At 35.4% G+C, this 13,669-nt stretch overlaps 1 protein-coding gene across 1 annotated transcript in view; it reads right to left on the minus strand.

Annotated features, from left to right (window-relative positions):
- The window catches only part of UBR1 (ubiquitin protein ligase E3 component n-recognin 1), a 137,461-nt gene that overhangs the window by 87,602 nt on the left and 36,190 nt on the right, over positions 1-13,669 (minus strand). Inside the window, exons 4-10 of the mRNA XM_065940397.1 lie at positions 12,644-12,754; positions 7,106-7,236; positions 5,011-5,149; positions 3,969-4,031; positions 3,609-3,732; positions 3,192-3,299; positions 2,470-2,558 (exon numbers count right to left, since the gene is read on the minus strand). Of these exons, the coding sequence (XP_065796469.1) occupies positions 2,470-2,558; positions 3,192-3,299; positions 3,609-3,732; positions 3,969-4,031; positions 5,011-5,149; positions 7,106-7,236; positions 12,644-12,754 (765 nt within the window). The remainder of the gene's footprint in view (positions 1-2,469; positions 2,559-3,191; positions 3,300-3,608; positions 3,733-3,968; positions 4,032-5,010; positions 5,150-7,105; positions 7,237-12,643; positions 12,755-13,669) is intronic.

Raw genomic sequence — 13,669 nt, forward strand, 5'->3', positions numbered from 1 at the left:
GAAGTAAAACTCACTGTTTGCAGATGGCATGATCCTCTACATAGAAAACTCTAACGACACCACCAGAAAATTACTTGAGCTAATCAATGAAAATAGTAAAGTTGCAGGATATAAAATTAATACACAGAAATCCCTTGCATTCCTATACACTAACAATGAGAAAACAGAAAGAGAAATTAAGGAAACAATCCCATACACCATGGTGACAAAAAGAATAAAATACTTAGGGATAAATCTACCTAAAGAAACAAAAGACCTATATATAGAGCACTATAAAACACTGATGAAAGAAATCAAAGATGACACAAATAGATGGAGAAATACACCATGTTCAGGGATCAGAAGAATCAATATAGTGAAAAAGAGTATACTACCCAAAGCAATCTACAGATTCAATGCAATCCCTATCAAGCTACCAACAGTATTTTTCAGAAAACTAGAACAAATAATTTCACAATTTGTATGGAAATACAAAAAGCCTTGAATACCAAAGCAATCTTGAGAAAGAAGAATGGAACTAGAGGAATCAACCTGATTTCAGACTATACTACAAAGCTATAGTCATCAAGACAGTACGGTATTGGCACAAAGACAGAAATACAGATCAATGGAACAAAATAGAAAACCCAGAGATAAATCCGCACACCCGTGGACACCTTATCTTTGACAAAGGAGGCAAAAATATACAATGGAGAAAAGACAATATCTTTAACAAGCGGTGCTGGAAAAACTGGTCAACCACCTGTGAAAGAATGAAACTAGGACACTTTATAACACCATACACAAAAATAAACTCAAAATGAATTTAAGATCTAAATGTAAGACCAGAAACTACAAAATTCCTAGAGGAAAACATAGGCAAAACACTCTCCGACATAAATCACAGCAAAATCCTCTATGACCACATCCCTGAGTAATGGAAATAAAAGCAAAAATAAACAAATGGGACCTAATTAAACTTTAAAGCTTTTGCACAATGAAGGAAACTATAAGCAAGGTGAAAAGACTGCCTTCAGAATGGAAAAAAATAATAGCAAATGAAACAACTGACAAAGAATTAATCTCAAAAACATACAAGTAGCTCCTACAGCTCAATTCCAGAAAAATAAATGACCCAATCAAAAAATGGGCCAAAGAACTAAACAGACATTTCTCCAAAGAAGACATATAGATGGCTAACAAACACATGAAAAGATGCTCAACATCACTCATGATCACAGAAATGCAAATCAAAATCACAATCAGGTACCACCTCTTGCTGATCAGAATGGCTGCTATCTAAAAGTCTACAAACAATAAATGCTGGAGAAGGTGTGGAGAAAAGGGAACACTCTTACACTGTTGGTGGGAATGCAAACTAGTACAGCCACCATGGAGAACAAAACTGGAAATAGAGCTGCCATGAGAGCCAGCAATCCCACTGCTGGGCATACACACTGAGGAAACCAGAACTGAAAGAGACACGTGTACCCCAATGTTCATCGCAGCACTGTTAACAATAGGTAGGACATGGAAGCAACCTAGATGTCCACTGGCAGATGAATGGATAAGAAAGTTGTGGTACATATACACAATCAAATATTACTCAGCTATTAAAAAGAACACATTTGAATCAGTTCTAATGAGATGGATGAAACTGGAGCCTATTACACAGAGTGAAGTCAGAAAGAAAAAGACCAATGCAGTATATTAATGCATATATATGGAATTTAGAAAGATAGTAATGACGACCCTATACGCAAGACAACAAAAGAGACAGAGATGTAAAGCACAGACTTTTGGACTCTGTGGGAGAAGGTGAGGGTGGGATGATTTGAGAGAACAGCACTGAAACATGTATATTACCATACATGAAATAGATGACCATGAAACAGGGCACTCAAAACCAGTGCGCTGGGACAACCCAGAGAGATGGGATGATGAGGGAAGTGGGAGAGGGCTTCGGGATGGGGGACACATGTACACCCATGGCTAATTCATGTCAATGTATGCAAAAACCACTACAATATTGTAAAGCAATTAGCCTCCAATTAAAATAAATTTTTTAAAAAAGCTATAAATTTGTATATTCTAGTCTCAGATAGTTAAGTATAACTCTTACCCATCAAATTTCTGCCTCCTTTTAGCATGTATGTATGTTTCTTTTTCCTGTTATTCTTTCAACTAGTCACTGCTCTTATTACAATTTTAACTAACAGATAAATGATTAGAAAAGATAAATGTACTCCTAATTGTGACAACTTCCTATTGCTTCGTCCAAGCAAATAACAGGTCATTTTCCAACTATCTCCTCTCTTATACTACTATTTTCATACTATCAAATGTGAAGATAAATGATGAACTTTTTGAAAAACAAATAAGCTGTAAAATTAAGTTCCTGCTCTGTAATTATCCCTTGTTTCCATTATTTCACTTACAAAATGGTTTTCTATTTTCATTTCTTGACATCTATTTATAAAGAGCAATTACCTTCACAAATTCCATAGCAAAGAATTTTTTGTATTCCATCTCCATAAAAAAACTGCTGAAGATCAACTCGTGAAGGATCTTACGGGCACCTATAAATCATTTTGGGGAGAAGTGGGAGGAGCATTGCCAAGGCAAAGAAAACATTTTAGCTATTAGTAGTGGCAGAACACTATAAAAATATTTCACATGCTAATAGACTTCAAGGACTCAAATATTAGTGGCACTTATCACGTTAATATTTAAGAGCTAGAATTTAAAATACATACATGTAATGTGTTTTCCCTTATTTTCTGTACCCCTCTCACCGCTGTACCTTACTTCATCCTACTTGACCCAACCTTTCTCCATTCCTTTTCATTCTGGCTCACTAAAAACTACCCTCTGTACCTCCCCTTCTCCATCCCCTTTAGCCTTACTCTAACTTTTTATTTTGGGGTCTTTGTTTAGATTTTAAAAATGAAAATTAACATGGCTTTTATAATGGCATTACTACATAAATACATATATACTCTTTTTTACTGGTTCTGACTAAATGAAAAGGCACTACAATTAAAAGGCAATCTCCCTGGGTTTTAACACTGGTTGACTGGTTGTTCTCACCATGAAAATACAGTATCTTATCAAGTTAATTGATTTAATAAACAAAAGAGATCACAACTCCACTTTACAGCTGTAATATTCCTTTGCTTCAAAGCAAGAAGCATGAGTAAAGATCTACCTACCTTTATAAAGCTTTGCATCCCAAAGCATTAACCTGCTTATGAGACAGGGATTCTCAGAGCCAGGTTCTTCTCTAAGGCAAGCTTGGCAAAAGATCTGTCTGAAGTCACCTACAAACAAAAGATGTTACATAGTTTTTATTCTTAAAAGTATTTCTCTCAAAAATACATTTCCTATAAGAACATATGAAAAAACTAACAGTAAATCCTCTCATACTTGATGTCAAGAATAATTCTGTCAACATCAAAGAATCAAGAGCCAACAAAACATTATTCATAGCATTTGAAATGCAATACTGAAAATAAAATGCATAAAAAACAACAATCATTTTACTTTATGCTCAATGACATTTTAAAATCTGTGGCTATTTAAAAAGATAATATTTTATGAAAAATAAGAAAAACAGGCTATAAACTTACTTGAGTAGCTCATAATTTTATTCATCCAGGACCCCAGACGCAAAGCAAATTTCTGATGAGCCATAACCTCAGAGTGTAATACTTCTACATGAAGTGGATGTTGAGAGACATTTTCTGAATGACTCTACAAATGAAAGGAATATTAGAAACAAACTAGTTTTTAAATTTTTTGTTTTAAAAGTTATCTATTCCTCAAAAAAACAAACCATATAACTGTTACATTTTCAAATCTCTGGGTCTAAATGCTCCAAACTTATGTTTACTTAGGATGTCAAACCACTTCAACAATATAACTGTTTTACTTGGGCTCTTGTACATTCCTCTTAACATTTTCGTTTTGACCCTAATTCAGAAAATTACCTTTATATCTTCCTTTGCTTCCTGGCAAGCAGCAAAAGCACCTGCTTTAACAGCCCGACGGCCCTAATTATAGACAAACATGAGAATTAAGTAGTAGACTGACAATCCCAATCAACAAGTAATATAAAACTCAAAGACCCAACAAGCTCTTAATTATTAATCATTTTTGACCACCTAAAAGTCCTAAGATTGATAACACCTATAAGATAAACAGAAATGTTTAGCATTAGCTACCTTCATGCAGCTTTAGAACTTTCAATGCCACTGGTAGAGAATTTCTATGCTTTTGGGACTCAGATTTCTTGCTTCACAAGAATGTCATTGTTTACTTATTGTAGTATACTCTATTACATAACAATAAATTAGGTTTAATAAACTACTATTATTAATACATGCCTTAGATACTTTCCATGAATAAAACTGAAATTCTTTAACATGTGTTCCATAACACACATATAGTCCACTAGTGGGTTAGAGGTGTGGCCTAACAGATACTGACTTCTCAAGTCCTAGAATCACAATACCAGTAACTAGTGTTGTGATGCTTCTTCCACTGTCTTACATTCCTCTTGAGGGTAGGGATTAGGTTACTATTCCTTCTGCCTATCTGAAGAATACATTTTGCTTTGGATGGGTGTTAAATAAAAGTTGAGCCATGTTATCAACATTATTCCATAAATAGTTTTAATAAATAATGCTAAGCTAACCAACTTTTCAGGATTCATGTAGTCATTTATTCAATAATTTACAGAAAGACAGCTAAAGTTGAGCTGACATTCTTAACTACTCTTTGCCAAATATATTCAGTAACTTTCTATTTAGACTAAAAAAGGAAAATTATAGTCAACTTAAACTGTAATATACACACAAAGAAAAACCAAGTTTCAACCAATTTACTTAGGCTATAAGGAATAAACGAAGAGCATGGTTGTACCTGACACATTACTAAAGCACTTGGCAAGGGTTACAGGGCTACTTGGCAACACCCAAATTCCAGGAAGCTGATGAAGACAGCATAATAATTCAAATAAAACTCACGAACCTCTTTGTCTATGGCAGTGGTATGCAACTGGGCCTCTGCAAGCTCACAGTCAAGAGCTCTTTGTAGACTGTATATGACATGGTCATATGAATGGTGTTCGTCATTGAAAAGGACACAGTAGTATCTATCATTTTTCTCCCTGTTTAAAACAAAAAGATACATATTCAGACACTGCAACAAATAAGCAAACGAAAATATGAAAAACAGGCTAAAATGAAAAATGCCATGTGATGAGTAGCACGACGTAGTTTCCTATGTATGAGAAAAGTGAAAGTGAAGTCACTCAGTTGTGTCCGACTCTTTGCGACCCCATGGATTGCAGCCTAAGAGGCTCCTCTGTCCATGGGATTTTCCCGGCAAGAATACTGGAGTGGGTTGCCATTTCCTTCTCCAAAGTACCACTCTAATACTAATATAGGAGATGATTTTAAGTGGTATAATGCCATAAAATTTTAAAATTTTGATAAAAGTATCAATTTTTTCATGTTTATCCCCGAATTTTTCTTACTTCCAGAAGTAAAATGCTATTCTCATTAAGTGGCATTATGTCTTTAACACCATTCATAACTCTTGCTAATCTCCCACTGTGACAAAGGGAGACAAGCCTCAGGCTCAGAACTTTCAAGCAGGGAATGATAAATAGTCAAGATTTTACTAACATTTAGTTTTTATTTTTTTTTGTTTCTACCTTCTATTTATTTTAAGTAATACTGGTTGTATAGTACTTTTAAGTTTTTTTTTTAAGATGTATATATTTTAAGTGCCAGCACTACCATTTGACTGTGAAACCTCAGACAAATCACTTAAGCATTTAATCTTGCTGAGATGATGGTATCTTTTCCATCTCTAAGAAGAGATGTGCAATATCTACATTTGAGTGTGAGGACCTTATAAAATACGTGAAAATGGTTGTTGTGGGCTACAGCTACACAAATGTCAGAAACTACTACCAGTTTTAAACAGTTTACAATAATCTTCCATTAAATAGTCAATTGATCCTCATAACTCTAAGAGGCAGCTTTTCTCAAGCCTCTTGTAGCTTAGGAAATAACCAACTCAAAAAGACTTCTCTTTCGTCCCAAAGCCAACAAACAATGAGAATGAGAAATCAGATCTGTGACTCTGAAGTACAGTGCTGTCTACATACATGACCACATTCAAGCAACCCACCCTTTTTAGACAGGCAGATTGCTAGAATTAAGCTTAGCAACACAAAATTTCTTAAAGCATTTAACTGATGCCATCAATGTATTTGAAATTCAAACTTTTTCGGACATAATTTCCGACGACCTTTATTTTTCCAAGCAATTTATGGTCCAGTAAAAGTCAAAATGATACATTTAATGTCTTTAAAAATTGAAATTCTTAAGTCTCTCTCCAAAAATAATACAAATAAACCCAAGTAAACTCAAAAAACTGTATTTAGATTTGTGAAACTCCTAATATTACACAGGTAGAAAAATTCCCACAGGGCCCAAACTGTATTTCATATCAGGTCTGGAAGTCTCTTTTGCCTTTTGTAAATTAAGAGCCAATATTGCTGTCACTAAAAGACCTACGGTTGTCAGAAATTGCTGGGTTTTAGCTAAAAACAAAAACAAAAAAACGCTTAAATCCCTACATGTGAAATAATCCTAGATCCCAAAGCACAGGACAAAGGGATATCTCCTTATTCTGACTATCAAAATTTTTGATCAAGAAAAGTGCTTCACTGTTCTAAAGTCCCCACCTTAGTTCACAAACCTCTCAGGGAACCTGGAAGTTGTCCAGGTTAGGATCAAACTGGGCAATTTACTTCCTTGCTGGGACGAATGGCTCCTAAGTCCTTGTAAATCATTTAGAACAACAGCCCTAAAATGTTTTTTCTTAAAAATTAGAAGCTCCTGATTAAGCCCTTCTTTTGCCTTAACTTCTGTATGATGTCTTAGAAGAGCATCTCATATAAATGAACACTTTGGAAAAATTCTCTATATAAAATTTTCACAATGATAGTTAAGTTAAAGCAGTAGATAAAAACAAAAGACATTTTTAAAATACTCATTCTGCAATATAAATAACCATTGTGAAAATTTCCCCCTTTAAAAAAATCCCCCACCTTTTCTGGAGTTCAGGAGGCAGTTCTTTTTCTTCTTCCCATATAGTCATTTCTACAATGTATTTTATCACCGAAGGGAATATTTTCCTGGCTTGGGCAATTACCTCTTCATTCAACGGACAGCGTAAGTTCTGCAAGGAAGTGTAGAAAAACACATTCTCAATGTTGTATACAAGTAAGTGGATGAGAATGATAATGTTATTAATTTATAAGAACAATATTAATGAGTTCATTTACACCATCCTCCAGGAATGAATTTAACTTCAGCCCAAGAGGTTGCTGTTCACATTGTTTAGCTGAATTCCTTGTGGTCAAGCTGGTGCTACAGATGACAGAAAGGAAAGGAGGCAAACATGGAAGCCTCCCTTATGATGCTCTTCCTTATTCTTCTCTGCTTGAGTAAACTAATCATATCAGAGAACAACGAGTTATAGGGTTTGGTTATTCCTTACAGCTTACGAAAACATTTCTCATTTAATTTATTCCAACTGATCCTTACAGCCACTCTGTTAAGGCAGAAAATTTATGACATTTAAAAGATAAAGATTCCATCTAAGGACTTCCTGGGTAGTCCAGTGGTTAAGAATCTGCCTGCTCAAGGATATACAATGGAAAAAAGACAACCTCTTTAACAAGTGGTGCTGGGAAAACTGGTCAACCACTTGTAAAAGAATGAAACTAGAACACTTTCTAACACCATACACAAAAATAAACTCAAAATGGATTAAAGATCTAAATGTAAGACCAGAAACTATAAAACTCCTAGAGGAGAACATAGGCAAAACACTCTCTGACATAAATCTCAGCAGGATCCTCTATGACCCACCTCCCAGAATATTGGAAATAAAAGCAAAACTAAACAAATGGGACCTAATGAAACTTAAAAGCTTTTGCACTACAAAGGAAACTATAAGTAAGGTGAAAAGACAGCCCTCAGATTGGGAGAAAATAATAGCAAATGAAGAAACAGACAAAGGATTAATCTCAAAAATATACAAGCAACTCCTGAAGCTCAATTCCAGAAAAATAAATGACCCAATCAAAAAATGGGCCAAAGAACTAAACAGACATTTCTCCAAAGAAGACATACAGATGGCTAACAAACACACGAAAAGATGCTCAACATCACTCATTATTAGAGAAATGCAAATCAAAACCACAATGAGATACCATTACACGCCAGTCAGGATGGCTGCTATCCAAAAGTCTACAAGCAATAAATGCTGGAGAGGGTGTGGAGAAAAGGGAACCCTCTTACACTGTTGGTGGGAATGCAAACTAGTACAGCCACTATGGAAAACAGTGTGGAGATTTCTTAAAAAACTGGAAATAGAACTGCCATATGACCCAGCAATACCACTTCTGGGCATACACACCGAGGAAACCAGATCTGAAAGAGACACGTGCACCCCAATGTTCATCGCAGCACTGTTTATAATAGCCAGGACATGGAAGCAGCCTAGATGCCCATCCGCAGATGAATGGATAAGGAAGCTGTGGTACATATACACCATGGAATATTACTCAGCCGTTAAAAAGAATTCATTTGAATCAGTTCTAATGAGATGGACGAAACTGGAGCCCATTATACAGAGTGAAGTAAGCCAGAAAGATAAAGAACATTACAGCATACTAACACATATATACGGAATTTAGAAAGACGGTAACGATAACCCTATATGCAAAACAGAAAAAGAAACACAGAAGTACAGAACAGACTTTTGAACTCCGTGGGAGAAGGTGAGGGTGGGATGTTTCAAAAGAACAGCATGTATATTATCTATGGTGAATCAGATCACTAGCCCAGGTGGGATGCATGAGACGAGTGCTCGGGCCTGGTGCACTGGGAGGACCCAGAGGAGTCGGGTGGAGAGGGAGGTGGGAGGGGGGATCGGGATGGGGAATACGTGTAACTCAATGGCTGATTTGTGTCAATGTACAAAACCCACTGAAATGTTGTGAAGTAATTGGCCTCCAACTAATAAAATAAAATTAAAAAAAAAAAAAAAAAAAGAATCTGCCTGCCAACGCAGGGGACATGGGTTTGATCCCTAGTATGGAAAGATTCCACATGCCTTGGGGCAACTAAACCCATGTGCCACAACTATGGAATCCCATGTGCTCTAGAGCCCACATGCAGCAACAAGAGAAGTCACCACAATGAGAATCCCGTGCACTGCAACTAGAGACTTGTCCCTGCTTGCCACAACTAGAGAACACCTGCTTGGAGCGACAAAGACCCAGCACAGCCAAAAATAAATAAAGAAATATTTCAAAAAATATTTTTAAAAAAATATCCCATTCAAGGTCAAAGAGCCTCTAAATGGATATAAAAAGCAACACTAACATCCGAGTCTTTTGACTTTCATGGAAAAAAAATGTTCATTTCATTAAAGAATACCACTTCTTTAATAGGTTTGTTCAAACCAATTAGCTAAAAAAAGAAAAATGCATTTAACTGCTCTGCATCATAAACCATTAGTGAAATGCAAGCCAAAACCATAGTGAGATGCCTCTTCATACCTGCTAAGGTGACTATTATCAAAAAGGCAGACAACAAGTGTTGGCCAGGATGCGGAGAAACCTGAACCCTATACACTGCTGATGGAAATGTAAGATGGTATAAAAAAAAGTCTGAGAGATGCTCAAAATGTTAAGTATAGTGACCTTATGATCCACCAGTTCCACTCTGAGATATCTACCCAAGAAAAATAAAAGTATATATCCACACAAAAAACTTGCACACAAATGCTCATAGCAGCATTTCTCATAATAGCCAAACAGTGGAAACAACCTAGATTTCCATAGACTGATGAATGGATAAATAAAATGATGCATAATCCACACAATGGAATATTATTTGGCCATAAAAATAAACTATATGCCAAAAACGTACTAAAGTATATTCTTTAAATGGGTGACTTTTTAAATACAGTATGCAAATCAAAACTCAATAAGTTGTTTAAACAAAGCAGTAAGCAGGAAAACAAATATAGTAGCTCTTTAGACACACACACATTCACACATAAAATCCAATAGAAATTTAGTAGAAGGCTTTAATATTCAATTTTTTACACCATACTATACCTACCTGCTATACACCATACTAACGAACTGTATTTTATTCTGTGGTGACCAAAACATTAATCTACACATTTACTCTTCTGCACCTATTCTTCCTCACTCCCCAATGCTTTATTATTTTCATTTCTACCATCTCTTCAATATGTCACCTTTAGGTGGGATGGGAGACCGGGATGGGGAATTCGTGTAACTCTATGGCTGATTCATATCAATGTATGACAAAACCCACTGAAAAATAAAAATTAAAAAAAAAAAAAAAAAAGTCACCTTTTCTCTGGAGATTTTACTCAGAAGCTTTTGCTAGAAAGAGAGAAAAAGAGTGCCAAAGGTACTAAGAGCAACATTACCCACTATGTTCCTATTTCTTATCTTCTTTAGCTTTAGAAATATTTCCTTTAAATTCTTAATCAAAGTAGTCTGAAATGAAAAGTTAGAAGAATCTACTTATTACTTCCATACTATATCAGAAGCTAAGTTCTTCAGAAGAGTTCTGGTAAGTAGGGAAGAAACTTTTAAATAAATCATTTATAGCTTAGAAAATAAGAAGGTCCATTAGAGGGAACAACAGGGTGACCATCAAAATCGATTTTAAAAAAACCTTAATAATAAACCCAGAAATGTACTACAGAACTAGAAAGAAATTTCCCTTAAACATACTTTTAGAGATATTGCCAAATCCTGGACTATAGGCTGATTGGTACTGACCAGGTCTAATTACACTTGGTAAATCCCTATTATGGCTGGCACAATGCCACACACCTGGCAGAGTATGGATTTCACATTCACCAAAGCAGAGACAAAACAAATGTGAAGCACAAAGGACTCTTGGGGGGCAATTGATTAGTTATTTGCTAGTTTAAGTATGTTCTCACATTCAGATCATGAATCTGTTCCTGAGTATCCAGACTTGCGGGAATAACAAGCCTGAATGATCTATTTCTTTTTGAATCTAACTATAAATCCAAAGAAATCCTAGAAGATCAGGTTAGTTCAGGACTAAATTCAGTGTTCTGAGGCCATATGACTCGGGAAAACCACAAACAGACTGGAACCCCATGAGGTAGGAAGAAGGAGGCTAGTTTTGTAAACTTGATGAGCACTTAGGTTGATTCAATACCTTGGCTACTGTAAATAATGCTGCATGAACATAATGGTGCATGTATCTTTTCAAAATAAATAAATTTTGTACTTCTTTTTTCTTAATTTTATCTTTGGATTGTTCATTACTAATGTATAAAATACAAGTAATTTTTGTATCTCATATCCTGCAATTGTGCTGAACTTGTTTATTAGTTCTAACAATGTTTTAATGGATTCCTTAGGATTTTCTATATACAAAATCACATCATCTGCAAACAGAGTTTTACTTCTTCCTTTCCAATTTGGGTGCTTTTTATTTCTTTTTCTTGTCTAACTGCCCCAGCTGGAATGTCCATTACACTAATGAATGGATATTCACTGTGGCAAAGCAGAATATGCCTTACTTCCTATCTTTGGGGGAAAGTATCCAAAAGTATCCTTAAACTGAGTTTTAGGTTCTTTTGACACAAATGCATCCTCACCAGCATACCTCACCTATTCCCTAACTCATATCTGGAATCAGGTATTTTTACAACAAGACCCGGTTTCTTTTAGTGGAAAATGGCACTTAAGAGATCAAAATACAGACCCTAGGGATATTCAATGTTATAGAGTTATCAGGAACAGTTTAAAGAATACAAAAACTATTTATTCCTTAAGTTTTAAAAAGGAGTCTTCTGTGAAACCAATGGCATTTTTTAGGAGGTACTTTCTTGTGACAATTTTTTATATTTCTTCAATGGTTATTAACTGTTTAAGTTTTTTCTGTTTTTGAATAAATTATGACTATACTGTTGGATAAAAGAATCTATTTTCAAATGTCTTTGCACAGAGTCATATAAATAGCCTTTTATAATCCTCCTCTATCTGTGGTTCTATGGTCATTTTCCCATTCTCCTTTTAATTGTCTCTACCTGGGCTTACTCACATTTTTTTTCTTGATTAGGAGGTAAAGTGGATAATATGTTCGTTGATTTTTTTTTTCTTTAAGAATAGCAATTATGGAATTTATGTGTCAGTTCTACTGTTTTCTAATTCATTATATCTTCCTATTTCATAACAACTACTTCCATTCACACTTTTAGGATAATATATTGTTTATTCTTACTTATCAAATTGACTGCTTAACAAACAAGTATTCTGAGTTCATCTTTTCAGTGTAAATTCACTCCTTTAGAGAAATATGGAATCAAACCTTTATCAGTTTATCAAATCTTTAAATCATCTAGAATCAAATACAACTCCTTACATTTAAATATTAGAACACAAAATCAGGATTCTCAATGGAATTCAGCTTAACCCATACAAACAACATTTATTTTTATTTATTTTCATCAAGCTTAAATAACAATTAAAAAACAGCAATATTCTTACCTCTTTTGTGGTACCTGCTCTTCCAGGTTCATGACTTATACAAAAAGGGCCAGTTTTCCATGCTTCTGTGTCCCCACAGTCACAAAATCCTCCTCCAGTAGAAGTATGCATCTGACAAATGAAAAATGTGTCTTAATTTCAAAACATTTTACAAAGCAAAGAATAAAGATAACTCAAATAATACATATTTTCTACTATTTCAACCTTAATTGCCTTTAATGTTATAGATATATACCAAAAAAATATTTTGACAACAAAAAAAATTCTCAATACTTAATCACAACAAAAATAGACCTTCAAAATGGATACATTTTAAAAACATACTCAGTTTTTAAATAGTTTTTAAAACAGATTACGTTCAGTTCAGTTCAGTTTAGTCGCTCAGTTGGGTCCGACTCTTTGCAACCCTGTGAACCTCAGCACGTCAGGCCTCCCTGTCCGTCACCAACTCCAGAAGCCCACCCAAACCCATGTCCATTGAGTCTGTGATGCCATCCAGCTATCTCATCCTCTGTCGTTCCCATCTCCTCCTGCCCTCAATCTGTCCCAGCATCAGGGTCTTCATATCGGTGGCCAAAGTACTGGAGTTTCAGCTTCAACATCAGCCCTTCCAATGAACACCCAGGACTGATCTCCTGTAGGATGGACTGGTTGGATCTCCTTGCAATGCAGGGGACTCTCAAGAGTCTTCTCCAACACCACACTTCAAAAGCATCAATTCTTCAGCGCTCAGCTTTCTTTACAGTCCAACTCTCACATCCATACATGACCACTGGAAAAACCATAGCCTTGACTAGATGGACCTTTGTTGGCAAAGTAATGTCTCTGCTTTTTAATATGCTGTCTAGGTTGGTCATAACTTTCAAGGAGTAAGCATCTTTTAATTTCATGGCTGCAGTCACCATCTGCAGTGATTCTGGAGCCCAGAAGAACAAAGTCAGCCACTATTTCCCCATCTATTTGCCATGAAGTGATGGGACTGGATGCCATGATACTAGTTTTCTGAATGTTGAGCTTTAAGTCAAC

This window comes from Muntiacus reevesi, chromosome 7 (genome assembly GCF_963930625.1).
Source record: "Muntiacus reevesi chromosome 7, mMunRee1.1, whole genome shotgun sequence".
Taxonomy (NCBI): Eukaryota; Metazoa; Chordata; class Mammalia; order Artiodactyla; family Cervidae; genus Muntiacus; species Muntiacus reevesi.